Source organism: Corticium candelabrum, chromosome 13 (genome assembly GCF_963422355.1).
Source record: "Corticium candelabrum chromosome 13, ooCorCand1.1, whole genome shotgun sequence".
NCBI lineage: Eukaryota > Metazoa > Porifera > Homoscleromorpha > Homosclerophorida > Plakinidae > Corticium > Corticium candelabrum.
Window position 1 is genome coordinate 3393560 of NC_085097.1, and position 27479 is coordinate 3421038.

Consider the following 27479-nt stretch of genomic DNA (forward strand, 5'->3'; position numbering starts at 1 on the left):
ACATTTAAAAAAGGCTGATACCGAGTAGAATGTGGGAAGTCACTGTACAACATGCACTGCTAACACTGGCAGAGTCATCGATATTTACTCATAGCCTGTATGCACGAAATCTTTTACAGCAAGTGTATCTGCGCATGCCTACGATTATATTTTACCTTTATTTCATTTTAATTTATTCAAGCTCAAACTGGACGAGCAAATCCGAGCATCAAATATGTAAATTGGTCTGCCCTAACCCTTTGGAATTAGACACATTTAGTTTTTGATGAAATTCAATTAATCTGTAGAGCCACACTAGCTGTTGTATGAGTATACACACACGCTGCATGGGTTTATACAATTGCAGTACTGTATCTTTCTTCAAACTCATCACCTACCACACAAAACCATCTAAAAATGTCCCGCATGCTTTACCCTCAGACTCGACCGCCTTCAAATTCAAGTACAAATCTGCAACCTGCATCTAAAAAATCCGTGTAGCAACATCTAATTTTCGAGTGAAGTCTTTACTATCAACAATTTAATTGATTAGACGTGATAGGTATGCCAATGTCTGGCTTCCACCGAGTTACACAAGGGCTCTCCTAGTCAACTAAGGGCTCTCCTAGTCAATCGAATATCAAAGATGCATATCCCTATTTTATATCAACAATTGCTCGTGTTGAATCACAATGTCTTGGGGTTGTTGGTGGGACCAAGCCCCATTGTTGATAGTTTGTTGGATGCCGCGTGCTGATCGGATGATTTAACTGAAATGAAATACGTTACCTGTAAGTGATGATAACTTATATGTGTTGTGAAACCATACCTTTCACCGATGCTGATCCCTGCAAGAACACAACACGGTAACATATCATGATTATCAGAGAATATTACTTTTACTGTAACAGTAATGCGGTTGAACTGGTTTAACAACCGATTTAAGCTAAACTGGTCCAAAGATTGACCTGTTTCCACCTGCACTAAACCAGTTACAGTAAAACCAGAAATTCATGCAAACAGAATATTGGTGGGGAATTTATTTGGTGGGATTGGCGGATTTTTCTAGACTCGACCCAGTCTCTCTCCACCCTCGTCATTCCCCGGATTGCCAATCCTCGGCGGAGAGAGAGACTGGTTTCAGACTGCCCACTGACGACATTAATGCTTCCCTTAGTGCACCTTGTTACCGATCTGTATGAGACACGGAGTTTATCAGACGTATTTGTTCCACTAAATGGCTCCAGGGAGTCGACAATTTATGCAAGATGTAAACCAAGCAGCCAATGGCCCCATACATTGTCAAAGGCAAGCATGCATTACACTTCAATGCATGAACTGCATCTCAGCCGTTTCTTGTCTAGATCCATTCTCATCGGATCCGGAAGCTCTCAGAGCCAAACTCAAATGTGCAAACGACGTGTAAGATGTTGAGATCATCCGACAAAAGACAAAGTCACATTCAAGAGCTCTTGCTAACTCCTAGATCAATGCAAGTATATGTGCAGAAAGTGATACGAGCACTCTTTTGGCGATTTGTGAAGTGTTTGTGCACCAAGCCAAGCATGTGGAAATGTACCCCAGGCAACTGGCACACAGTGCACACTAAGGGCAGCATTTAGTGATGCAAGTGGGCGGTCTGAAACCAGTCTCTCTCCGCCGAGGATTGATATTCCGGTAATGTCGAGGGCGGAAAAAGACAGGGTCGAGTCTAGGATTTTTCAGCAAGCGCCAATATAAATCTGCCATTAATTTGGCCACTGGGATATGTTGATGTCATTACCCATGTGATCAGGTATCATCGTGATGTGGCAACAACATGCTATCCCCTGCTTGCCGTTTGCTGTGCCTACCCTGTCTAATAGCAAGGTTAAAATGAGAATGAGATCAAAGTAGTGAAGCTATCGATCAAGCAGGCAGAGTCATGTGGTATATGTTCTTTGCACTGATACAGCAACACAAAGACCCACATGGTTGATTTGCCTGTTCCGTAAAGCAAACTAACAAGAATTTGGAGGGGACAACACAAACTCCTGAATAACTTGTTGCCCATGTACCCAAACTTTTTTAGAACCCGAATATAGTAAAATATATCTTGCTCCTATAGACGACCACGGTAAGAAGCGACTCACTCGGTTTTTTCCTATCCGAGGTCACAAACAAACATTTCAAATTTGGTTGAGATCTAATGCACTGTTGTAGAAAAATTCGAGCCCAAGTGACGACAGGCTCGATCATCAAGAACTAGAGCCGTCCCAAGAGAACTCTGATAGACAGCAACACCTTCACTGTTGACCTTGATCAATTTGGCGTGCACTCACAGTTTGCTGTGCAAACTTTGAGCAACAATAGCATCCTCGCTAATATGGTCGGGTTTGTGGACTTCAAAAGGGGCCCATTCGAATCGTCAACTTATACAACCAAAATGTGCGTTTGCATTGTGGTGTCACTGTGCAACATACAATAGTCTTCATGCACGGTTTCGTGGCAACTGGCCCAGCAGTTTTAGCGTGATTGATGTTACAGACAGACAGACAGATCAGACTTTCATATACAGATATACAGTATCAATTATCCAACAATGATGTCCAACCACCAAAATAAAATTTGTGTAATTTCAAGACAGCCCACAGGGCCAACGTCTTGATTCACTTGTAGGTATGGTTTGAACAAGCACGTTTGCTCTTTATGCAAACTGCAATCTGAAGGAGATTTGATAGTACCAACCACACAAAGATATAGATTGGTCTTAGACTCTATCATTGGAATGCCAAGCGGTCAATTCGAGGCCGAAAGCAACTCCAACACAGTTAGCCGACTGGCTAGGAATCCATTGTGTAACCCAGATATTGCCTTGTAGCACAGAACCACTGTATCGTGCCGTTGTACAATAGGTGTTCGCTGCTGCAACAGCACTAGCCTTAATTAATGCCAACAGACACATTGTTACAGTGTCACACACCGTAAGTGTAAGACTGACCAAGAGACTGAAGGCCCTCGTGCCCATGGCTAGACCGCACCTGGCCCGGATATTTCAAGCATACCCGTACCACAACTACTGTAACCACATCAAATTGAAGCAACACATTTCTTCCTCTCTTCAATGACTTGGCCAAACTGATGCAACATGCATCATTCAACAGACCGAATCATTTCGCGATAAATGCCGTGCCCAAGTCGTTAGACGTCTTACTCAAGTAACCTCATCTCTTACAGTAGTACGGACAAACACGAAACTGGTAGGCACGGTGGACAGTGTGCGCAAGCGCATGCCTATTGCACAATGCGTATTCAATTTGTGTGATGTCGTTTTGATCGCAGAATATGCATGATCAAAATCATTGCACGAATTCTGGTGTTACAGTATCCTGTAAATCCAGAAATTTTTATACTCATGAAATTTTCGCTATTTTCGTACAGATACCTGATTGTAGTAAAATAACACGACTACTAAAACTACAGATAGATGCACTAGAATTCAGCTCCAGTACAGTACCGATGTCCGCTACAGAAATACAAGGTTCTCTCTAGAGATTTTTGGGAGTGTGACGAGATGGGCGAGAGTCCACTATGCATGCAGTCTGCTCTCTACAGTTGCACAATCCAAGTCGGACATGCGCACTTGAGCCGATCAAGTGAGGTATATTTTGCGTTGTAGCTACTGCACGTAACATACGTTCAAGTGCCCTGGCAAGGAAATCAACTTCGATCTCCAATAAGCCCTTCTTAGCGATGTTCATAGGTTGCGCATGCGCAAGTCTCGTGGACGAAACTGCAGAATGTCTGTCTAGTCAGGCAATAATTGACGTGCAAGGACCATTGTTGTTGCTTCATGACTAGTCTAGAGTAGATTGTAGGTGTTACACTTCTCACACAAGAGGTGTGCTTTTCTGGTCACGGGAAGAGCATCCAGGACTACTATCAATGGCAGCGCATCCGGAACTGCAAATTGCAATCAACGCAAGTAAGTCTGGAGTGAGGCTATTATCCCACGTTCTTTTGTATATAAGAGCTTGGTTTTGTGGCTAATGTCACCTTTACTATGTAACATAGTATCGTGTTTCAGTACTGTAGTATGGAATTCTCAACCAATCCTTATATTTCAAATCCGGACTCCTATCTACCGTTTCTGAGCACGCCACATGCACTCTTACTGGAGTGTCAGCACCACTCTGCCACGATGTAGATAGAACTCTGAAAATAACATGTGTGCAAACTATTTCATAGGCAGAAGTACTAAAATTTATGAGTATGAAAATTTCTGGATTTACACTGTTAAAATGTAAACCATTTCCCTAATCGTTAGTTCATGATTATGTTTGGGGCTACGTTTGTTGCTTAGTAGTTTGGGTTTGGTAGTGTGAGGTACACAGCATTCTCTGTTGCAGAACTTAATAGCTTGTTGTTACCCTGTAGTTTGCTGCATGGCTGTAAACTCAGGGAGTTCCGGCACTCTGGTAAACCTCGGTCCATACCAGCATGCAGCAAAAAGTGCACTAATATGGTAGTGTTACCGCTAAAAATTATTTATTAGTGCTAAATGAGTTCATTCGTTTGTAGCCAAGCACTCAAATTAAGAGCCAAAAAAATTCCCAAACATGAAACAGCTAACAATCCAAAAGACAACAGGTACTATTGATTCAAGTTTACCTGGTCAGACAGACAGGCAGTATTTATCAATTGGCACAACAAATGCAGCAGTAATCTAACAACATGTCTTGGTGTATAAAACCAAATTTCAAACCTTTGGTCAAATCAAACTCTTGACGTTTTGGCCCTTCTGTGTTCAGCAACATCAAAGTTCAGCATCATTAATGCCATCGTCATCAGAACCATGACTGTTATGCACCTTCATTGTGATTATTTCTAGTTGATACTTGTGGAAGCTGTACACAAGGGGGTCTACTTTATATGTGCAGGACATAAATTAATAAAATGATTAATCGGTCTTCTTCTCCTTGGAGCTCCAATGAGTTGCACTACTTGCCATTCTCAGCAGGCTGTAGCGATTGGGCTTGCACGATCTGTTTCAGAGGAAGGTGTACACAGTACACTATAACAGTTAGCCAAATTGGCAAAGGCATTACAATTTTATGGCTAGCGACATTTATTGTAGGATTTGGCTATTTCATGATCGTCCAGCGGAAACACAGAATATGGTAGCTCATAGCAACTACAGCAAGCGACTATATAGAGCAATGCTGATGTCTCACCTGTCCTTTCCGAAATCCCAGACGAGCTTCAAATTTTGCCGCATCACGTTTCGCCTTCATTTGCATTATCTTCTGATATGCTACCTACAGTACGATGTCTGATGTTAGGATCACACACACACACACAGCAAACATACTGTTGACTTGCCTCAAACGCCTGTCCGATAGTCAATATTATGTCATCTGCTACGCCCTAAACAAAACATATTGGTAACACATTAAATGCACACACTAGGAACCTACGGCAATTTACATCAAATTCACAGTCACTTGTCTTTGTATTGGTCACCTAACAGTCTTAAAAAAGATCGTTGCATACAGCAGGTGCACACAGTTAAAGTGACACTCCGTCGTCTCGCAGTAAGCATGGCCCTGCAAACTTGATTGTGTAGCTACACAATCAAAATAGAAGTTTGGACTGAACTACAGGCAAAGTTGGCTATGAGAGGGTAGTCACCGTTACAAATGAGGAATACATACGGGAGTGCTTTTGCAGTCTCATTGCTGAAGCAGAGTTCAGGTCACATGCAAACCAACTTGCTATTTGTTCATCAAGTTGAAGGGCACCAAGTAGGTTATGTTTCATGAAACCAGGTTGGATATGCAATCGATAAATATTAGTGTAACATCAGAGCGCATAGGATGGTCATGTGATAACAATTGATATTCTGGAAGTCGTTGTGCAATGCAGTGCAGTCGGTCCATTCATCAAAACTGTAGGCAGCATGAGTACCTTATGAATGATAGATTGCCGCGTCAGTTCTAAAACTGCACATATGAATGAGCACACAACTTCTACCTTTCCTGGTCTTTGCCATGCAAACAAACATCCAGAGTATATAATGATCAGTATATAAAGCTACACATTTTTCTCTCGAGTTGTCATTTTCTTTAAAACGAGGGGAGAGAGGAGGAGAGGGTGCAAGGATATCAACACTTACCCACTCATTTGGCATTTACAATAAAAACAGTACAAAACACGTTGATACCCAAAACTTCGATGCAACAAGTGCGATAACAAGGAAATGATCTAGACATCCTGATCACAACATTTTGATAGCCTGTTATTTATGCTCGTGTCCATGTGTATTGATTGGTTTCATGTGTCGTTTTGTGTGTGTACCAAACAAATCTGTGTGTTACGTTTCTTACTATTGTTTGAGCTTGGAACACGTGGCAATAATGTTTTCCTGTGATGTGGTCTTTATTGATGTATGCAAATGTGGAGAGATCTTCTCTGTCCTGTGTACAGTATGATATGCTGCGAATGTCATGCTCCTGAATAACCATCTTAACAACATGTTGTCATTATGATATTGCAAACTGGCAATTGATTCGTTAATTATACCTTGGAGTCGCCATCAATAAACTTTATACCTTTGGCTGAAATAGCAAGAACGATTAATGGCACTTTCTTGATGTGTCTTGTTGATTCCTAATGATGGCAAGGTAAGCAAACATTTTACACACGATTTATGATTGTTGTGATTCTGTGATTATAAGAGTATGAGATACAAGCACTGCAATACTGTGGTATTCTGTTGATTTAAGTGTATTGCTTCACTCAGACTCGTGTGTGCATGCGTGCGTGTTTGTGTGTGTGTGTGTGTGTGTGTGTGTGTGTGTGTGTGTGTGTGTGTGTGTGCGCGCGCATGCGTGTGTGTGCACGTGCGTGTGCATGTGTGTGTGTGTGTGTGTGTGTGTGTGTGTGTGTGTGTGTGTGTGTGTGTGTGTGTGTGTGTGTGAGTGAGTGAGTGTGTTACAATTAGCAGCCACCTCTTCTTACTCTCCAATCAATTACAACCTCATCAATTAACATATTCAAACAGGTAGAGAAAGACTTACTCTCATCTTAGCACAAGCTTGTTTTGTTGACTCTTTGCCTTGCACATTTGTCACCACCATCGACCCACGATACTAATACAACATGGCTTACCAATAGCAATATTAAGCTTCATTTTCATCCCTAAAAAGTCTCTTACTTTGGCCACATAGTTGGCACTTGATTTGAGAAGAACTTTGATAGGATGAAGCCACGCATCAGACGGGGAGTAATGCGTTTGTTCATCCTGACAACCAGCTTGACGTCGAGACGCTAGCTGAGCTACCAGGGGTGGTCGGATCGTAGGGAGGTCAGATTGCAGTCGTTCAGGGCGCTATTAGACAACCAGATAACCGATCAACACACACACACACACACACACACACACACACACACACACACACACACACACACACACACACACACACACACACACACACCAGTGATACACAGCGTAAAAATTATTGCTGTTAAAATTGGTTGAAATTGTGTAATATCAACATTTTAAGCACATTATGCGGAGTCCAATTTCATTAGTTGCAAAACTACTGACAAACTTCAATCTAGAGACTACAACATCTCGCTAATACACTGTACTGACTGTCATTCCTAAACATTCTCTTTCAAAGTGTACATGATTCCAGCCTTCTTAAAGCCATTCGTTACAACTTTAGATGTAGAACTAACAGAATCTAACTGTTGTCTCGGAAACTGGACGTTTCAGCTGCTTTGTGAAGTATTATAATGTCAGGGCTCAAAAAATCGGTCCAACTAGTTGTCATTTGACAAGTTTCCAAAAATTTTAGATCGTCAAAATTTTTAATCTAGGACATCATGTTTATATCAATCTTGGTGTTTAGTGGTATGCCGCCATTTTGTATGGCCTTCTAAAATTCAGTGCAGTGCAAGCATACAGTGCAAGCATACAGTGCAGTATTCCCACAATGGCATACAACCGACACACAAAATACCACTGAGCCAATGGATACGAAGTGCTAGATTTTACAAAGCTAGACATCTTCACAGAGGCAAGAATAATTGAATTGAAATAAGATAATCAATAAGAAAATCAATAAGATAATTGAATTAGCAATTAAATGCATAAATCTCTCTTTGTCAAAACAAGGCGGGGTTTCAACAAAACTTCCACATATCAGATTGCGGAAGTTGTCCGTTTCTTGCTACCAAAATCATATCTATTTCGACCTACAGGATTTACCATTGTCTCCACTGCTTCCTGGTCACAAAATCACGCCTTTACTTTGTTGGAATCCTGAGACGGCTCTTGCACGCCCAGTTTGGTTATCTGGGATATAAGCAGTTTGTCAACTTACGGCGAGCTGCTGGATGGCAGTAAATACTACGCATACATGTCATTGCACAACAACTGTCCGAATGTGAGCGTCGAAGTGGTGCATGTTTCAGTACAGTACAGTTATCCAGCTGATAACGAGAAAAGCCTGGTTCACAACATGACGCCAACACTCAGCTGAGCATCAAACTTCAAAGGAACCGCCTCAACGTCGGCGGCATCCTTTGATGTTGACGTTGACGCAAGAATAGGATCCATTTCTATTTATTGACGTCGATGTCGATGTCGGCATCAATATTGTGAACCAAGCTAAAGCCAATACAAACTAGCGTTGGTCTGCTCTAGTCATCATTTGACGACGTAGACTAGAACGTTAGTCGTCAGTTGTAAAATTTAACTCGTCAAATGACAAACTATTTTTCTGATTGGCTATGCAAGGCCACATCCACAGATAGAACAAATATGCTTTCTTGAGCTGCTTTCCTACAGAAGTAATGCAGGAAGAACATGCCTGCCATGCACGCACACATTTCATTGTTTGGAATCTATTTCTGCAACTAGAGACAGTCGCACGAAATTGCACAAATTTTCCTCGCAAATATTCCTTCTTTTACGGTACTTAAACGCACAAATATAACGTGCAACAACTTAGATTACCTCCTCAGAGTTTGGACCAAGTGCAGTATCAACATCTGTCGCATCAAATTTGTGTTCCTCCCTCGATGGGGCTTTCTGGGATAGTTGAGGTGAAGCTTTGGACTTGATTTGACTATAATCTCGTAAAACATTTGCAGATAATTTATCAGATCGTGGCTCGACATCAGCAAGAAACGATTCTTCGTCAGTTTCCTTATTGGTTAAACTCGCCTAGAAACAGAAGGCAAGACAGCAGTGTATGTGCACTAACCTCATCATAACTCTTCAGCATCTGCATTGATTGATAGCACTTACAGCAGGAGGAGAATGTGGCACTACTTTCTTCTTCACTCCTTTGAGAGCACAAATGGCAGCACATAATCTCCTTATATGACCAAGACAATGAATAGGCAAAACCTAAGACACAAGCAGACATGCATGAGGACATGCATGCACACCCAACGTGCAAGAGTGCGTGTAACAAATACACACACATAAACACACACACATACACACACACACACATACACACACACACACACACACACACACACACACACACACACACACACGCATGACACATTCCCAAAAATGACCACTTAGTGCTACACACTATCAGTTTGCACTGGAGTTTTATGCATTTGGTAATACAACTTCCACACTAGCCTCAACCACCAATTGTTCAAAGCTAAGGTCCCGGTCAGCCACCACAATGTTTTCATTTTTACAAGATAAACGTGAATAAACACAGATATTAATTAACTACTGTAAAGTTTCCAACTAAACAACATTAACCCACTCAAGAACTCAAGTGCAGGTATTTCTTCAAGCCTACGTCATCATCAATGATGACATACACCAAGCCTAAGCCCTCATCAATGGAACCATATCTCAGTCTGTCAGCCAACGTCCCGGAGGGCTTCAATTTTATTTCTTAGTGCACCGGTCCGCACCTCCGCACATAGCTCCATGTGCTCCGCCACGATGAAATAGGCATTTTATTGCAATACATAACATTACGACTCTTCGGTGTTCCTGGAAGACACGTGTTACATAGTATGACATACGGGCTCGTTGTTCGAACAACTGCGAAGTCAACAGCGCGATTTACACCTTGTTTGGGGAGAGGAAAGTTGCATGGTGAACGCCATGCTAAGCCGAAAGTGGCAACTCAACTACGCATTGCAACACCGTTGAGTCGACACACCACTAGACGCCTTTCTCACTAGGAGCTTGTCTACCGTGCTATCATCGTACGGTGTTGTCAGAAAACTAGATTCTTTGAGACGGCCATGTGCTCATATCTACGAATGCCACTTGTTGTAATCCCTTGCTTTACCGCTAATGCTAATGTCAAACCCACGCCAGAATCGGTAGTGACCGTAAATGTAAGGCTACTGTACACTGTACAACTTGTCAAACTACTTGCTAGCGTATTCTGCTGTTTAGCTTCTGGCTAATTAGATGTTGATCTGTCTTGAAAAGAATTGTCTGATGTAATACACGACGCATGTCTATATCACAGCAACAAATTAGACTACTGAACGTGTCTAGTACAGTATATATTCAGACTGTGCAACAATTAGTCAACTAGTCAATTAATTTAATAACTATCTATATATAATAAACTGCAATAAAAATGCCTTTATAATTATTGAAAAATTGATCTCATTTGCATATACTTGTAGTACACACTCACTATTCGTATAGTAAGAGACTCTCTCTGATGAATTTATGGACGTGTGATAGTAATATTTTGATAATAATTAATACTATGAGTGATTATTGTTCACATCTGTGACACAAGCAAAACTATAGGGTTCTTTTTTGGTTTCAAGAGCAGACACTACCCACTGTTTCAACTCTTATTTCAATTTTCTGGATCTCTGCAGCGGTGCCACATCTAGCACAAGACTGGCAATCTCTTCCAGGATGAACAGATTCTCCACTTTTCTCTTCCCCATATTAGATGCATATGTAGAGTAGGTATTAATTAAAATGCATGAACAAACAGTTCAGTCTCTACACCTCTTCAACATCAATCCCCTTGGCTAGTTATGACTCCTTATATTATCAAAACACTTACAACTATCAGCAAACTCAAAAATCAATTTGATAGAGTTACAGAAGAACAGAACAAGCAAACATTATGAACTCATATTACAAAGAAATAAAGGAATATCGTTACTCGTTGAAAACAGCACTCAGCGCAAAGAAACCTCAACAGAGTAGCGATATCCCACCTTATAAGACTGCTGAGGCGCAGAACCGTGGTTTCTGCATGACAATTTATCTTACTCCCATTACTACACAGTACATCAAGTTTGGGGTCAGAAACCTCACGTGTTTGTAGATGCTCACCAGATATATTAGAATACAGTAAAACGCGATCACATGCCCTCTTTACAATTTACTAGGTTGTTGGTGAAAAAACACCAAGAGATGGCAGTGTGCTCAAAAACTAGCGAGATGCTACCCTCGTGATTAGTCGCAAATACGCCAGTCTATCGTCAGTTTTATTGGATAAGACTTAGCCAATATGTTGTCCTTTACGTGCACATCTTCTACAGTGATCTTCGACCTAGTGTCCTTCTTTCCAGTAGATTTCCAAATGCAACCACGCCTACAAAGGCGGAAAGCTCCCGTATATAAAAATAAATTCTAGCCTCACCCCCACAATACCAAGCCTTGGCTGACGAACTGATCTCTCTCTATCAAAGTGCCACACACACGAACATATGCATTGTGAGAAAACCTTATGCAGTAACGTTATCTCTTCACACCTTAGGATTGAAGATTTTAAGAATTGCAATTTGCATTCGGCAGAAGACGACCCAAGCAGACACTGAATTCAGTATCGATCACTTCCAAGGAAACACTACGGATCCAAATTTGCACAATGTGCCAACCAATTTTAAACCTTGAAAAATTTACTAAACTGTCTGGCCATACAAGTCACTCGTACTATAGAGTAGTATACGATATGACAGAAAGTATCCTCACCTGATCCAGTTCGAGTCCATATAGTCCCTTCACACTGTCAAGATTAGTAAATCCATGCTGAATGAACAGTGCAGTGTATTGCGCCAGTTTCAGTGCATTTAGCCATTCACCAAGGCTATTAGCATTGTCGGGTAACAGCATATGATATTCGCTAGGTAAACTATCAATAGCCAGCATAATTTTGCTACAACGCAAACACGTGAGAACAAACAATAAATGCAACATTAAATCGTCATTCTCACTGTCTGTCGTCTTGGTGAGAAATTCCAATAGTTTCAAGGTCAGACTCTTGTAAGATGCCATTACTCTACACCATTCACACTTGAAATGAATTAATTGCACAGTGTTCTAACGATTCTCACCAAAAAGCCGACTTCATCAAATCCGCTTGCCACCATTACATCCGCGTACTGCGTCAGGCCAGTATATCTTTCCAGAAACTCTTCGATGCTGTGCAGCTTGCCTGTTGGACCTGCGACAGATGTTGGAAGACAAACATATATCCGGCACACTCACAAGCAGAAAAACATACACACAGATGACGCACAAACAAGCAAGCACACAAAAACTCCAGCATATAACCAGAACACTCACATGAGCGCAATGAAAAGAGAAGGCCAACATACATGTACATTAGTCGAGAAGCACAGCTGATATGCAAACATCAAAAGAAACATTGGTTTTATCACTCGCCTGCATACCATATTGGTGACACACTAATTTCATGCAATGCCATTATTTCCTCACATGTACTGTTACGCTTATGCCAATTCACATTTGGCTAACAAAAATGGTTAAGGTCAACATTGGCAATGTAATGTCCTATGAAACATTTTCAAGTGAATGATTCTGAGTGTGCAGTACGAGGCACTGCACACTCTGTGTATTCGTTTGATACATCTAATTGCAACAATACATCTAATTGCAACATATCTCTACAAAAGATGTGTGTGTGTGTGTGTGTGTGTGTGTGTGTGTGTGTGTGTGTGTGTGTGTGTGTGTGTGTGTGTGTGTGTGCGTGTGCATGTGTGTGTGCACGCACATGTGCATGTATCACTTAAAACAGCAAAACTTCTAGCTCCATTGGCAGAAAACTCTACACTCCGAGAAGTTTGACCTAAGTCGAGCAAAGATTGAACCAATTTTTGACCGCGTGGCTATTAACAGATTCCCTTCTTGGAGTTTATGATATTATTGATACATATCCAAACCAGCTCTTCTCATCAAGCAATCAAAATGACTGCGAGCATTTGTAGCTATGGCCTTCTCTGCTAGTTCCTTGGTGGGCGTCTGCACTGGTTAGCTTCTCACACAGTAAGACTTGTAGTACTGTAGAGCACTTTCCTCAACAGCAAGTACGCACTTTACTCAATCGAAATTACATGGGGTGCACCAACTCAAAGCTGCACGTGTGTCTACACGTCTCAAAATCCAGCAATCCACTCTTTCAGCAGCTGGTTCAAGTAATGGGACATAGCACAGCATGTAGTGTTTTTGATAAACAAATTACGCCTCTCTATATTAATTTTTCACCTTCTTCCAATACTGCAAAACCAACCCTTCCACCCCAAAATGGGCAGGCCCATTTCTTGAAAATGTATTAGTCTACAAATGGTCCCTTAACTTAACAACTTAATTCATAAACGCTAAAGCTAAAAATTACAACTTTCTGTTTACCTGCAAATATCGAAGTCAAATCTTCAATGCTCTTACTAAGAGACTCTGATTCACGCATTTCCAACGGCGAGTACAAAGAGTCCACCAATTCACCAGACACGTCGTCGACTGACACCAGCAGTTTCTCAACCTTAGACAACAAAACAGCTAAAGCGACCAACACGATAAAAAAGATTAAAATCAAACCTGTGCCCAATCATCATCACCCTCCAACTCGACATCATTTTCCACAGGAGCATCGGCTATATGAATGTCACTCGGAACATCGACTGCTTCTATGCTACCTCCAAGATGAAGACCAGCAAAAACACTATGCCTTGACTCCATAGTACTACGCCTTGAATCCATAGTACCCGTATTCAATCTAGATATATCTGGTTCCGAGTCCTCCAGCTTCCCAAATGGGTCAGAATCAGGTGTCCAAGACTTGTTTGTTGATAAGTTTGGTGGCGGTGAAAAAGGATTTAAGGTAGCCGTAGTAGAAAGCGGTGATTCCTCGATCACTTTCTCGTCAGGCACCGAAGACAAGTTCTTGTCAGAGACCTCTTCGTTTCCATATAGAAATTTCCTAACCGGCTTGGCGGGTGTGTTTCGGCGCTTTGCTGGAAGCATCGGAGGAATGTCTGATGGAGAACTCGAACTGTCAACGCTGTGATAGCTGTCCATCGTCTGATGACGTTCAAACGTTTGCCAATTCAGGCTGCTCGAATCATCAAATAATGAATGATTATCAATGTCAATACGAGTTGGCGACTGGCTGACAGAACGAAGCCGATCCAGAATCGGAACTTTGTGGCTAACAGGTGGCACTGACTTTGTTCGATCTCGAGGTCTAGGAACCGGGGCAGTCGTTGATGCAGTGGGAACGTCTTCTCCTACATTTTCACAATCGTAGTAATATGTAAAAGGTTCTGTATAAACAGTTGATATCACCTAGCAAGGCATAGTCAGCAGTAAGTATGTCTGATTCTGTCTTTCTTGGAGCAGGAATTGGTCCAAAAGGATCATGTTGTGTCTAACAAACATGATTACACATCACATTCACGATCATGTCACAAAAATGAAACGCGTGTCTATGTGCGTTCCTACACACCTAGATGTGAATACATGTACATGCATTTGTCAACACTTTCACAAATCATAATCCACATTAATATAATCATTGAAAACAATACAAACTTTGCATTAGTTAGATCCTAATTGGCACATCCTTGTCGTCCCCTAAAATCCACCAGTATGCCAAAACTAATAGCTTTAAGAGTTATGAATGTATCACAGATAATTCTGCATCTAATAACATCCGCACAAGCCACTACAGTGCACTCTCCTGGTAAACAGATCTATTTGCCCGTCTCTTAAATGAACATGGTAAACCCACCCTGTCACAGTCAAGACACTACACAACCTCAGTAGTCTTTGGTACTATACGACACAAATGAGATGTCATTTACTAGCCACTCACACCGTCACCCTCTACCTCGTGCCACAACTCATTACTGTGTTTCCCACTGCTAGACAAGAATATTACCTGCACCATCCTATCAGCCAACAGCTTCCCAAACACTATCATATACCGTATTTTGCAAGTAGTTACTTATGCTCAAACAGTAACCAATAAGTCAATGTATACAGCAACATGTTGAATGAATGTCTGCACACTTTCATCTGTGCAAAGCAATATTGGAGCTCTGAGGCAAGCCACATGGTCACCGAAGTCATTAGAAATGTGGCAGCTGTGAAGAGAAGGTCGTTCACAATTAAAGAGAAGTGGGCGGTTGTTTCGGAAGCCAGCACAACAACCACTCAAGCTGTGGCTCAGGAGTATAACGTAGGCAATACGTGGACAAAGTCAACACGTGCTAGACTTGACTCTAAACAAATATACTTGTTTAATGTCTGTTCATTGATAGCAACGGAGCCACCCTATTGTAAGTGAATGGTATTGTCCAACGCTCATAGGTACACGTATATTCTCTGTCGAAGAGGGTTGAAACAATAACTCATGCTTGAATAGTACCCCATGCTCTGAGATGACTAAAAAACAATAACCCTGGATTACTAATAGCGGAAATACCGTACTATATATACTATAGGTTCAGAGGTGTAAAGAATGGTCATTGCCATATGCACACATGAGCTACCCATCACAATATGTAACTTAAGTAAAGCAAAAAGCAAGTAACCATAAAACTTGAGTAACCCCTGTGTAGCTAAATCATCAATCAACGAATCAATCATCATCAATCGACCACTCAATCATTTGGTCTATAATGGCACACTGATAACCAACTCTATTGAAAAAACCTCTGATGTATCTACATCTACAACACCATGATACCTCATACACACACTGATCATTTACCTGTGACACATTCTGCGCTGTACCATTCGAGACAGGCAAGCCTTCAATAAAACCACTCATGTAAAAACGCTTCATAACTTTGCCATTAATATTACCAAAGTCCATCAGTGATTGACGAGCCAACAATTCACTCTGTCTTTTATGACGTTCCAAGCCTTTATTCACAGCATATTCTGTTATAAACAGAAAAACCTTCGTTAGTTACAACAATCACGAATCTCAAGAAGTAAACCTTGTAAGAGTTTCCGTATATCTGCAGCTTTCTGAGAGTTATGACCGTCAAGAATGTCTATTGCTGTGCTACCAGACGAACCAGTAATCCCAAGATCAATCTCTACACAAAGAGAAAGCATAAAGTAATGCAGGTCATCACATGAACTCAACTCTACCGTGTTTTAGTAAAAGCTGGACTACATCGACTCTTCCATACAGACTAGCATCATGGAGACACGATCCAGAATGTGTCTACAAATGACAAAGCAAATAATGGCATTATTATGCCTACACTTGTGATGATCGTAAGGTAACATAGAAATCAGACACAGACAGGTAGAATATTTCATTAAATATCTAAATTTATCAATAACTATACATTATTATACGATTCTGCTTTACATACTGACTCCTTTAAATCTCCAAATTGTGACCAGATCTTGGCCAGTTCTGTATACAAGCTACACAAGCTAGTTCACTTGTTAGTTACCATAGTACTGTACATTATCACTGCTACAGTCTACTGTTCACCTTATATTACCATTGTATATGATGCAGTACATGGCTCTCACAAATTGGTTGCTGCTATTCACTGTAAATGCTAACTTTGCATCATTATATAAAAAATTAAGTAACTAGTGTTTAGATATATATTTATCAATCTCACAAGTTGCTTATCTACATACCCATGTACATACTCGTAGACATAAAATAGTGATTTGAAGTTATAAAACTTTACATATCAGCACGCATGGACACTAAAATGCTAGCAGACCCGACTCATGGCAAACCTATACACATGTACCATATTTTGAAAATTAGCGCCAACGAAAAAATTAGCAAAAAGACGGAAATAGGAGCCACACTTTGAACAGTAAGCATCGTACTATTTTAGTGCCACGGCACTAATTCACACATTTCAGCCACGTGTAGCCCAAACGAAAGAGCTTGTTCATTGTTGTAGTTTTTCCAAGGCAAGAGATGGACAAAGAAGACTTCAAGAACTTGGAAGTCCAACAAAAACAAAAGCTTCATTGCCACAACAGCAGCAGTATCGAAGTGTCCTTGTACGTGTCCACGGTAGCGTAGAACAATCAACTTTGTGTAGCTTCTCATCTTAAGTTTCTGTCTGTCTCTGTTAACTTAGCAAATTAGTTCACACTTGTAGTTAATTTGGTTGGCTAATTAGTTCACAGCTGTGTTTGGTAACCTAAGCTACGCCCAGTTAGCACCCGCAGCATCAATTCCTTACACAATTCTTACTTTACTACCGATTCTCAAAAGTTATGGTGCTGGTGCTAAAACTTACATCTGTGACATTGCTGTTATGAATTGACCAAACAGATAAAGTTTAACCTCCTCTCTGAAATTAGTGCCTGACTATAGTAAGTGCCTCAAATTTAGAAAACCTGAAAACACTAAGCATCTCGACACTAATTGCAAAAATGTTTGCATACAGTGTGACAGTAAATGGACCAGACAGATGTCTATGTACTCCACTTCCGTGCGTAAACTTGCCAACTCACTCGTTTGCCCTCCGTCTGCCTGTCTTCCCCTACAGATGCCCACCCACCCACCCGGCCACTCAATCACATTTTTTCTAACTGTTAATCACAAACTGACAACACCACAGTACACAACACGTCTCATAGAAGTTTGTGTCCTGATTAAGTCACCTTAACATTGACATCCATTCCATGCTTCAAAAGCAACTCCACCATGTCCTTGTGTCCATTCTTTGCAGCCAAATGGATGGGAGTGTGTCGTTTAGAATTTTGAAGAACAAGATTCGGTTGATGAGCAAGCAGCAGTTTCACCTGAAATCAGCAAGAAAACATCTTCAAACGTCACACAGGCAAATGAGTCATTCAATGACTATCAACTCACACACTCAAGTCTGTCATACTGAGAACTAAGATCAAGTGCCGACTCTTGCTTTACGTTCCGCAGGGTCGGATCCGCTCCAGCCTACAATAGGACAGCGTGAAGACTAACATCTATGCCTCACAAAGCCATAGTAGTCACTACCTGTAGAAGTAATGCAATCACTCCACTGTGGCCATGCTGTGCAGCAGAATGTAAAGCTGTTGCTCCATTGACATTCTGCAAATAAAAGATGCTGGCACTAAAATTTCTACCATTGAGAAACAATTAACTTGTTTAGATTTTATCAATGATAAATGTAAGAAACACAACCCAAGCACATAGACTAGTTGCAATAGAGAGGGTGTATTTGCGAATCAAGTGTATGCAACCGTCAGGTTATGTCACGACACTGTACAGAAACATGTTTTTGAAGTTCATCGCTTCATATGTCAATGAAAGTGGATTCACCTTTTTGTTTTACTCTAAAATGTACTTTAAGTTAAAGTCACAGCAGACTGCCTCATTCCATGTTTCTAGCAAACTATCAATTATACATGCACCCAGTGTTACTCTGCAAGGTGCAGTGCTCAAAATAAGGAAAAACAAGTTGGCCGGACATAGAGTTTGACCAAAGTAGCTTTCGACCAGACTTTCACCAAATTTGATCGGATGTTCACATAATGTGCAATCTACTATATAAAGCTCAAATTGTCTGTCTGTCTGTCTGTCTGTCTGTGTGTGTGTGTTCGCGTTTGGAGGCCACGTCCTTTGTCCGTTTGCAACCGAAATCGGTACACACACTCGGCACGCACAGGGGAGGGTTTGCGTAAAAAAAATTAAAAAATTATGCACCGGGTCCCCTCTTGAGGGGTCGACCCCCACGTAAAATTTCTTGATGACGCAAACGCTACACATTCCAGTTCATTCAAACACACGCCCACACCAGTCCTGTATAGACCGTATGCATCGTCGTCCTTTGCAAAGCTTCGAGCGATCGAATATCTCTTGCCGACGAAACTTACTCTTCTAGCGCTTTCGTTTCTCTCCAAATTCTGATTGCATTTGCACCGAATCCAACCTACACGTTTTCTGCAGCAAGTGCTACACGGGGAATGTGTCAATTTCTATCAAAACAAGAGCAAAGAGCAAGATTCGAATTTATTCAGCATATCCGGGACCTCGCAACAAAGATTACACGTGACGTGTCCACAGACCTATCTTTACACTACAGTATCTTGCCCATATGAAGAACAGGCCATGTATACTAGTATCATATATAACACATAATTATATATATATATACACTAATTTTTTGCCATCTCGCTGAAAGAATTACGTTCTCTGTTATACACTTAGCTGTCTGTTTGTTTTTAGGTGTTTATGTCTATGTGTGTGTTTGTATGTATATTTCTCTCATCTGTGAGAGGCTGTACCTGCTGGTACGAAGTGAAATATATTATTATATATATAATTTCCAATAAAGTTCCAATCATCAATAAAGATGCAAATGCTTACTGTACGCTTAATGACAAAACAAACTAAAAACCCTACTCTCTAAAGATATAGCAACAATAACATCACCATATTCTCGTTAACATCATACAGCCAGGGAACCCCAAAAGTAAACAAAACCAGAAAACCAACAAAAAAATTCGCACAAAATTAACGTGCTGCTAAAGACAACGTGCAGTGTATGAAACAGTCTAGACCCCTAATGTGCCAAAACAACCTACAACAGACTGCCCATCTAACAATCACCAGGGGACACACCCAACAAGCAAACTCCAAACGCTGCCACACTGCAACTACCTCACATACCTGATCGTTGACAGTCGCCTTCGACGGTCCTCGATGAACGAGAAGACGAGCAATGTCGACGTCGCCCTTCCACGCAGCCAGATGAAGAGGGCAGTTTCCTGCAACCAAAAAAAAACACGCCACCATACGCACCAAACGACCTCTCCCTAGCCTACAAGCACTAACCGCTGTTGTCCGGAATTTGATTGGACGCGTGGTAGTCAAGGAGCACGTTCACCGCCTCTCTAAAAAAAAGATTCCAACATGCTGCGCAAGAGACTTTGATGAAAGAATTCTCGAACTTTTGGCCGTTCAACGCGGCGTGATGAAGCGGAGTGTAGCCGGAATCGTCCTGGCAATTTGGATTGACACCCTTGGAGCGGAAACTGACACAGACACAAAGGCGGTAGGTGAGGGTCAGAGAGATTAGACCTTTTGGGGGACTCACGTAGTGATGCCGGATTTTTTGCCCTGAAGAAGTCGCTCTATCTGTGGGACGTTGCCTTTCTGGGCAGCTAGTATTAGCTCTGCCTCTCTTCCCATTGATGGTTTCTGCGCGAGTGCATCACCTGTGTCGCGGCTGGTGGACTGTACTGTACGGCAAGAGCGTCCGAGCGAAGAGAGTGCACATGACAAAGTTTGTATTTCTGTAGTGACCCTGATTTGTGTTTTCTTTATTGCTAGTTTTTCTTACTAGATAGTTATTATTGTACATCACTGTATATTATATATTATATTATTGCTGTGTATTGTGTCGTGCTCAACCCTGTCTCAAAGGTGCTTATGTTAAACCATCATGGCTGTCAAGACAGAAGACATGACTTTACGTAGGACCCGACTGGATTCAAGAATATACTCATTACATATTTTTATTATTATAAGTAATATTTTTATTTTTATTTGTACGTATTGTTGATAGTTACGCATACCCAGAATGGCTGGAGTGTCAATACATAAGCTCGTTGACGCCCCCTTTCTATCTTGGCTCAGTTCCACTAGTAAAAAAAAAGAACAGCGTTACCGAAGTCTCCTGCTTTTCTTCTCTATGTGTGACAAGTTTCAACCGCTAAAACAGTTTGGTTTATTTCTAAATGTATTTCTAAATATACTGCCCTGAGAAATCATCACGTGAACACCCTTTACTATCCTCGCGCGGAAGGACCACCGAAAGCAAAAGGATGCTACTGTACTCTAGTAATTATACTACTAGTAATTACTAGTAATTACTAGTAGTTTCGAGGCTCTGTACGCTTTCTCCGACTAAACTGGTTACATTGTAAACTATCCTGGGCAGAAGTAATATTTTTCCGGTGTGGCGCGTCTTCCGCCCTTTTGGAGCGGCGCTCCGGTATCTGACACTCGCAGACGCGTCTGCTGACGCTCGCAGCCGCTTCTGTTGCTCTCGATCCACACGAAATGTTTATGATGAGCCATGCGAGGAGTTGGCAAACTTGACTACGGATGCTGCAACAAGAAAACAAAGGAAGCGTGCGGTAGGCCTATCTAATTAGAGAAAAATGCGCTAAGCGGCTACAAATTGCATCTCCAGGACGCTAATTAGCTAAACTTAATTAAAATTGAATGCAACTGACGAAAGTGCACTTCCTAGGCTCTCAAAACATGTAGGTACGGGAGACTTGGCTAGGGTAACATCTTGTGTTCACAATATGTACCGTTCAGCTGAGCGGCAACAAGCGGCACACCGCTCATCAGAAATGAACAGCAACGGCGAATTGTGAACAAATAGCCGCACAGCAAAAACCGCACGCTCCGAGTGCCAGCGGCACGCCACATGAGATAGAAAACTTTTTATGTCTGAGGCAAACCGCTCACTACCGCTGAAGTTTGACCAATCGTAGCCGAGTTTGAAATGAAGTGGTTACGCTTATCCGGGACATTATTTGCTGTAAGTTTTGTATCGCGACAGGTACACTGTAATAGCTCTAGAATGGTATTCTGTAAGAACAAAATTGTTTTGCTCGTTAACTTCTCGGAAATATAGAGCGTACTTCTAGTAACGTTTGTTGCACATTGGTTGGCAGCGAAGAATAGCAACAAATTCAAATTCAAAGACACAGTTCTGTAATTATTATGCCTCGGGAGCCAGACAAAAGACACCAGACACCGCAACCTAAATATAATTTGTGAACAGAGACCGTGGAGCGGAAACATGTTCGCTCCGTAGAACACGGCGATCAGCAGTTTACCGCACTGCGTTCTGGATGTGAGCGGAACATATTGTGGACCCAGCGTTATTAGATCCAGCGGCCTAGCAGAGCGTCCCTGTAAGTATCAAGTGCACCCACCATACATTATTGGAAGTGCTAGGAGCAATGTCTATCACACTGGTTTCACTCGGGTAATGATGAAAATGCCCATTCTTTGTAGTTTGGGTTCATTCTGTCATGAGGCACCCTTTATCAGTATGTACCTAGTGCAACTAGTTTGCGCAAAAAGTGAATGAACAAGATACAAAAACGTTATAAATGTATAACAAACAAGTGTGAATGATTCAATACCGTACAAAAATTGAGGGTACATACCACCATTGCAGAAAATTGTAACACATGTACAGTGTGAGTTAGTCATGGCAACCTCAATTTGGTACATGCACAATACTGAACCACCCACACTTGTTTGTTCGCTTTTGTTTATTTGTGTAGCCATTCCTACTAAACACATTTATAATGTTTTTGTATCTTTTATATATTATTGCCAGCAATAGCTGTCTCTTCTATTTTACAATAATAATATTCAACACCACACTCCTAAATTGGATGTCATTTTTCTTCTATTATACAAAAATTTGTAATTTCGTAATACGACGAAATCGGAAGTTGTAGGTAGTAAGTTTAGATGTAATTTGCTGTATTTATCAAAGACAACTTACTTACTAATATGTTAATTAATTAACAAATTTATGTAAAGTGTATACCTTCTCAGTTTGTCCGTCTGTTTTATTCTTTTTCTCCAAAACGATGTTACGAATTGTCGTTCGTTGTACATGCAAGCTTGCTAGTCTAGGTAGTCTACTAGAGTCGCGGAGACTCTAGATACAGGCGCCTTTTACAAGGTTGTCGGTTGTGACACGTCACCTGTCACAACTAGTACATGCATGGTCGTGAGGTATGCGAACCGTACTAGCCAATACGTCTAGACACTTGCAAATGTCGACTGTCACAGTTTGCCCTAAACGGGTGCATGAGCAGTCTAGAACAGTAACTAGCTTGTATATGATAGCTAGGCAATCGTAAATCAGTTGTTACGCTGTTCCACACAGCTAAAACGGTAGCGTCTTGTGTTGTTAAAGCAGAAAACAGCGCTGTACGGGTCTCTTGGCCAAAAGCCAAACGTGATTCTATGAATGTATATGATTTGACTGAATCCCGGCAAATGACTGAGATATGCCTACTAGTGCACAAAGCCGGTCGTGCATGAGTAGACGTACCTGCCACAAGCCACACGCTCACCGTTTGTTCAATGGAACAAGGTAAGCTGACTTGTCTAGAAAGGAATATGCTAGATTCTTGCTGTTTGATGTACATGTCCAAGTACTTTTCAACTGCTAGTTGCAGACTGGGAGGTGATAGCACGTGACTGATAGTGTGGTTGTACGTCGCCTACGCGTAATATATTACCGCACAAATACATTTACAACAAAATATTTTCTATATCTTGTAAGAAAGTACTTTTGATTAGCCTACGCGTAATATATGATCGCATAAATTTTAGAGTGCCTAGATATACATTTACAATATAATATTCTATATACCTAAGGTGTAAGAAAGTAATTTTGATTAGCGGAGTTTTTCACATAATTTTATACATTATCCTGGCGGTAGCTGTCTGGTATGGTTGCAGAGACAACAATGCTGGCTGAAACCAGTAGTGTAAGACTATCTAGATGATCACTGGTTTTTTGAATACTAGATAGTTACATTAGTAATTTATTGTGTAGTTGGTTTTCTTTCCCGTCAAACATTTAGTAGCTATACAGAGTGGGTTTGCATGTAGCCTGGTCATGCTTCGTTCAGAATTGTAGCAGGAGCGTAGATAGGCATGTGCCGGTTTCCTAGAAACCCTCCAAGAGGTGGGCGTAACCCATAAAATTAACTTGGAACGTTCTGTATTGTGTGACAAGCAAACATTGCACTATGAGGACTTTAGACAGGGATGTCGCCACAAACACATGACGATCAGAGAAACTTTAACGCACTATTGAAAGTTCGTCTTGACGCAGGTGAACACCACTTCTAGTCCCATGCATTTTAGGACTACAGGCCGAAACGACCAGTACACTTCACCAGCTATTCAGAATTTGATGTATTAGACCCTGGGTTAAAATCCAAATTTTTAATTCGAAATATTTTCGCTGTTAATTGATCTTTACCTACGAAATAGTACATGCTACGAACAGAGAACAAATGGCCTAATAGTTAATTTTAAGATTTGTCAAGCAAGGTGACATACGGAAGCGATTTCTTCAAATTTATACATCGAGCGTGATATAAAAGTAACTAGATGCAGGCAGAGCTCTTACTAAAAAATAAATTAAAGTGGGTTACTAAGGTATGAATATTACTTCCATGGCTAGGGCTGCAGTGATGGAGGAGGAATATGGAAGGTATTTGTGTCAATGTGTGTTGTAGTGTTTAAACGTACAACCTCTAAACTGTAAATAATGTAATGACCACATTGAAAAAATTAATTTGTTCCTCTCTCAGTCACAGAGCGTAACATTGCCAAACTGGAAAATATTGCATGGATCAAAATATTTAACGAAAGGAAAATTGTAGGAATGTGCCGAACACGGTGGGTTGCGCGAATCGAAGCATTTGAAACCCTTTTTGACTGATTGTTTTCAGCAGTTGTGAACACATTGGAAAAGTCTTCTCTACACAACAACAACAACAACAATAACATAAGAACAACAACTATAACACTCGCGCCGCATGCGCACCGAGAATTGTTAATGAATGCAATCACTGCTAACAAGCTTAGGCACACACAACAAATAATTACAATACCCAACTATCTCTCTTTTGTAGAATGAGTCTGCTTATGCTGGCGACGTTGATCATGTGTTCTACGGCCTGTACTGTTTCTCCCCTCTCACTAAAACATTCAACGAACAAAAGACAGCACCAAAAAACCACACCAATAACTACTAAAGAAGGAACGTCATTAAAAAGACATTGCGAAAAATCGCCAATTTATCTAGGACCAGCCACAAGAAGACGTTCAGCAGAGTAAGTAAAGCATGCATGCATATTACTGTCTCTATAACCTCTTCTAATAATTTTGTAAATTTAATAAATTTTAGAAGATGGCAATTTTGTACCCTAAAAACAGTTACCCTTGACACAAGAGAAGTGAACTGGAAGGGCATGGATGTGAAATTGGAAAGGAGAAACATTAGCGCCAAAATTCATTCCGTATTGCTACCCAACTCGAAATTCAATCTAACCATCTGCGACGGTTCGTGCCATTTTTCGCGCTCGATTCATCGTCCGTCGATGCACAGCACGGCGGCTAAGATTATGTCGAGAGTCTGCGTGCCAGTCGCTCGAACATTGGGCATTTATGACTCGCCAAGTTGCGTGCCGATTGCTACCAATAACAAGAAACCGGTCGATGTAAAGCTACACGTCACAGCAGTGATTAGAGTCAATGACTCTAATGCTCGTGACCAGAACTCTACGAAATCAGTGCTAGTTCGAGATTACGGTATGGTTCGATCGTTGTACAATGTCGACGCGTGTACGTGCGCCTGATCAGTAAATATTTGGGTTTTTGACTCTTAATTTGAGAAGTGGATGTTTTTGTAATTTACTTAATTCAGCGTTTGTGTGAGAGACGATACGACGTTGAGTGCTAGAAACAATATATTGTATTGAAATACGTTAGTAAGTGTATAGCAATCACACAAATGTGGGATACGATTGGGATATTTGTAAATTACAAATTTTCTGACTTTGTGCTTTTGAAGCCATGGTAGTACACACAAATGTAACTGTTCACAATTTCTACAATTAGAGCAATCGTCAATCATTATGATTTAATTACAAAAGATCACAACCTAATAAATACAGAGTTAGTCAAGTCGTAGTGTCTACACTACATTCCGTCTTGTTTGTCATATGGCTTTGCTCAACACAAGAACATAGAACAGAACACTCCACAGCGGGCGCACCATTAATTTGAAAATGCCAGTAGTCTTCTTTGTCTCTAGTCAACGTACATTGTGGAGTAACATTGCTGCTATTCGGCACAGGCAGCACTACTGACCACTCGTCGAGAGAACAATATGGGCAGTCCTCAGACGTTACAATCTTGCCACTCTCCGTAAATTTCTTTACATATTTTAATACCACAGCTACAGACACACAAGCAATTATTGCAAAGTTTTAGTCGACAAGTCGTTATCAAATTTGCTTACTCGATTCTGAACTCACACACGTTACTCCACATCTTACAACTGCTTCATCCGGTGGATTAGCTGTAGCCAGCACTGCTGGTACCATTTTATGAGATTTTGTTGATTGGACGTACTCTAATTTGCATTCCCCGGATGCTCTCACTGGGTCTCTTGTGTCCTTATACATGTCTAGTCTGCTACCTCCAAGAGTACAATATACTGAATTAGGTGAAATTGGCAGCACATACGGATGTTCCTCATTTGTGCTCGAAACTGTGAAAGCCTCGGCTGTTAATTAATCAAGATAAACATATATTAGTTATGCCATCTGTAGCTGATGTTTAGAGACTGTACTTTAATGAAACGTACCGTTAAATGGATGAGGGGATTTGAATAAAGCGGCAAGATTGTAACATATTGCCTTGCAAAGACTGCCTGTGCTCACTATTATGTGCCACTGTAGTCCCTTTTTGGGAATGATTTTGTAAGCAACTTGGCACTCCGTGGTCGTGACGGTGCGATCGACTATCGCCTGTCCTCCTCGAACGCAGATCATGCCGTCAGAGTAAACGGCTGGTATCGTGACGTTTTTCGAACACATCTCGGTCTCGCACGCGTCATTCTGGAGAGCCAGCGTGCATTGTCCAAAACAGGAAGAATCTGTAAACTGTGTAGAACTACAGTCCTCTGTCTCCACCATCGAACAACTCTTTTCATACTAAAAATAGTCAAAACAGATGCATGAAGCTTGTACCTTCTATGTCTAGTCTGCTTTCAATGCAAACCTGTGGGGTAGTGTCTATGATTGGCCAACATATAGCAACACTAACTGTGAAGATAATCACTCCAGATAGACCCATTTCTGCGGGGCGGCTTGGACGCTGTAACTTTTCCCCAAAATTCCCAAGTTTCAAATAGTACCAGGATGAGTTACACAATGGTCACGTGCTTAGTGTACTCTGTAGGTCGTGTAGCTACCAAATTTATCCCCTTCTATTGGTCACATGTGACAGTACATACAAGGGTTTAACTACCAGCCTAAACTGCATTGGAAAACCATTGTTTAGTTAAATGATTGCAGATTGTACCACCGCTATCTTTTAGCTCGTGGGAGTTTTTGTCACCCACGAATACCGAAAACAAAAACAAGGGTGGAGCCTTCTCAAAGTTCAAAGTTGTTG

General features: G+C 41.1%; 3 protein-coding genes across 4 annotated transcripts; 1 reads left to right on the top strand and 2 right to left on the bottom strand.

Moving 5' to 3' along the window:
• Positions 1–278: 278 nt before the first annotated feature.
• LOC134188680 (ankyrin repeat and sterile alpha motif domain-containing protein 1B-like) lies at positions 279–20482 on the bottom strand. Of its 2 annotated transcripts, XM_062656845.1 has the most exons (28): positions 20329–20482; positions 20183–20266; positions 20067–20125; positions 19902–19999; positions 19106–19207; positions 18246–18320; positions 18105–18185; positions 17894–18034; positions 16394–16469; positions 16237–16338; positions 16100–16177; positions 16005–16045; positions 14576–14657; positions 13829–14517; positions 13643–13772; positions 12328–12437; positions 12208–12272; positions 11966–12149; positions 9278–9379; positions 8984–9193; positions 7175–7348; positions 7038–7109; positions 6541–6627; positions 6345–6482; positions 5341–5385; positions 5193–5276; positions 809–827; positions 279–749 (listed from the first exon to the last, which is right to left on the bottom strand). In XM_062656845.1, exons 1-28 carry the CDS (start codon positions 20421–20423, stop codon positions 667–669), a joined length of 3306 nt encoding a protein of 1101 aa, XP_062512829.1. In that variant the 5' UTR covers positions 20424–20482; the 3' UTR covers positions 279–666. The 2 variants fall into 2 exon arrangements, with proteins under 2 accessions (XP_062512829.1, XP_062512831.1); XM_062656847.1 differs by lacking the exon at positions 19106–19207 and having other exon boundaries at positions 280–749; positions 20329–20479.
• A 2841-nt stretch (positions 20483–23323) lies between these two features.
• On the top strand, positions 23324–25654 carry LOC134188682 (uncharacterized). The gene is made up of 3 exons (XM_062656849.1): positions 23324–23370; positions 24929–25129; positions 25204–25654. Exons 2-3 carry the CDS (start codon positions 24930–24932, stop codon positions 25652–25654), a joined length of 651 nt encoding a protein of 216 aa, XP_062512833.1. The 5' UTR covers positions 23324–23370; position 24929.
• Positions 25501–27191, bottom strand: LOC134188681 (uncharacterized). The gene is made up of 4 exons (XM_062656848.1): positions 27084–27191; positions 26668–27016; positions 26320–26586; positions 25501–26256 (listed from the first exon to the last, which is right to left on the bottom strand). The coding sequence occupies exons 1-4, from the start codon at positions 27156–27158 to the stop codon at positions 25979–25981; spliced, it is 969 nt and encodes a 322-aa protein (XP_062512832.1). The 5' UTR covers positions 27159–27191; the 3' UTR covers positions 25501–25978.
• Positions 27192–27479: the final 288 nt, after the last annotated feature.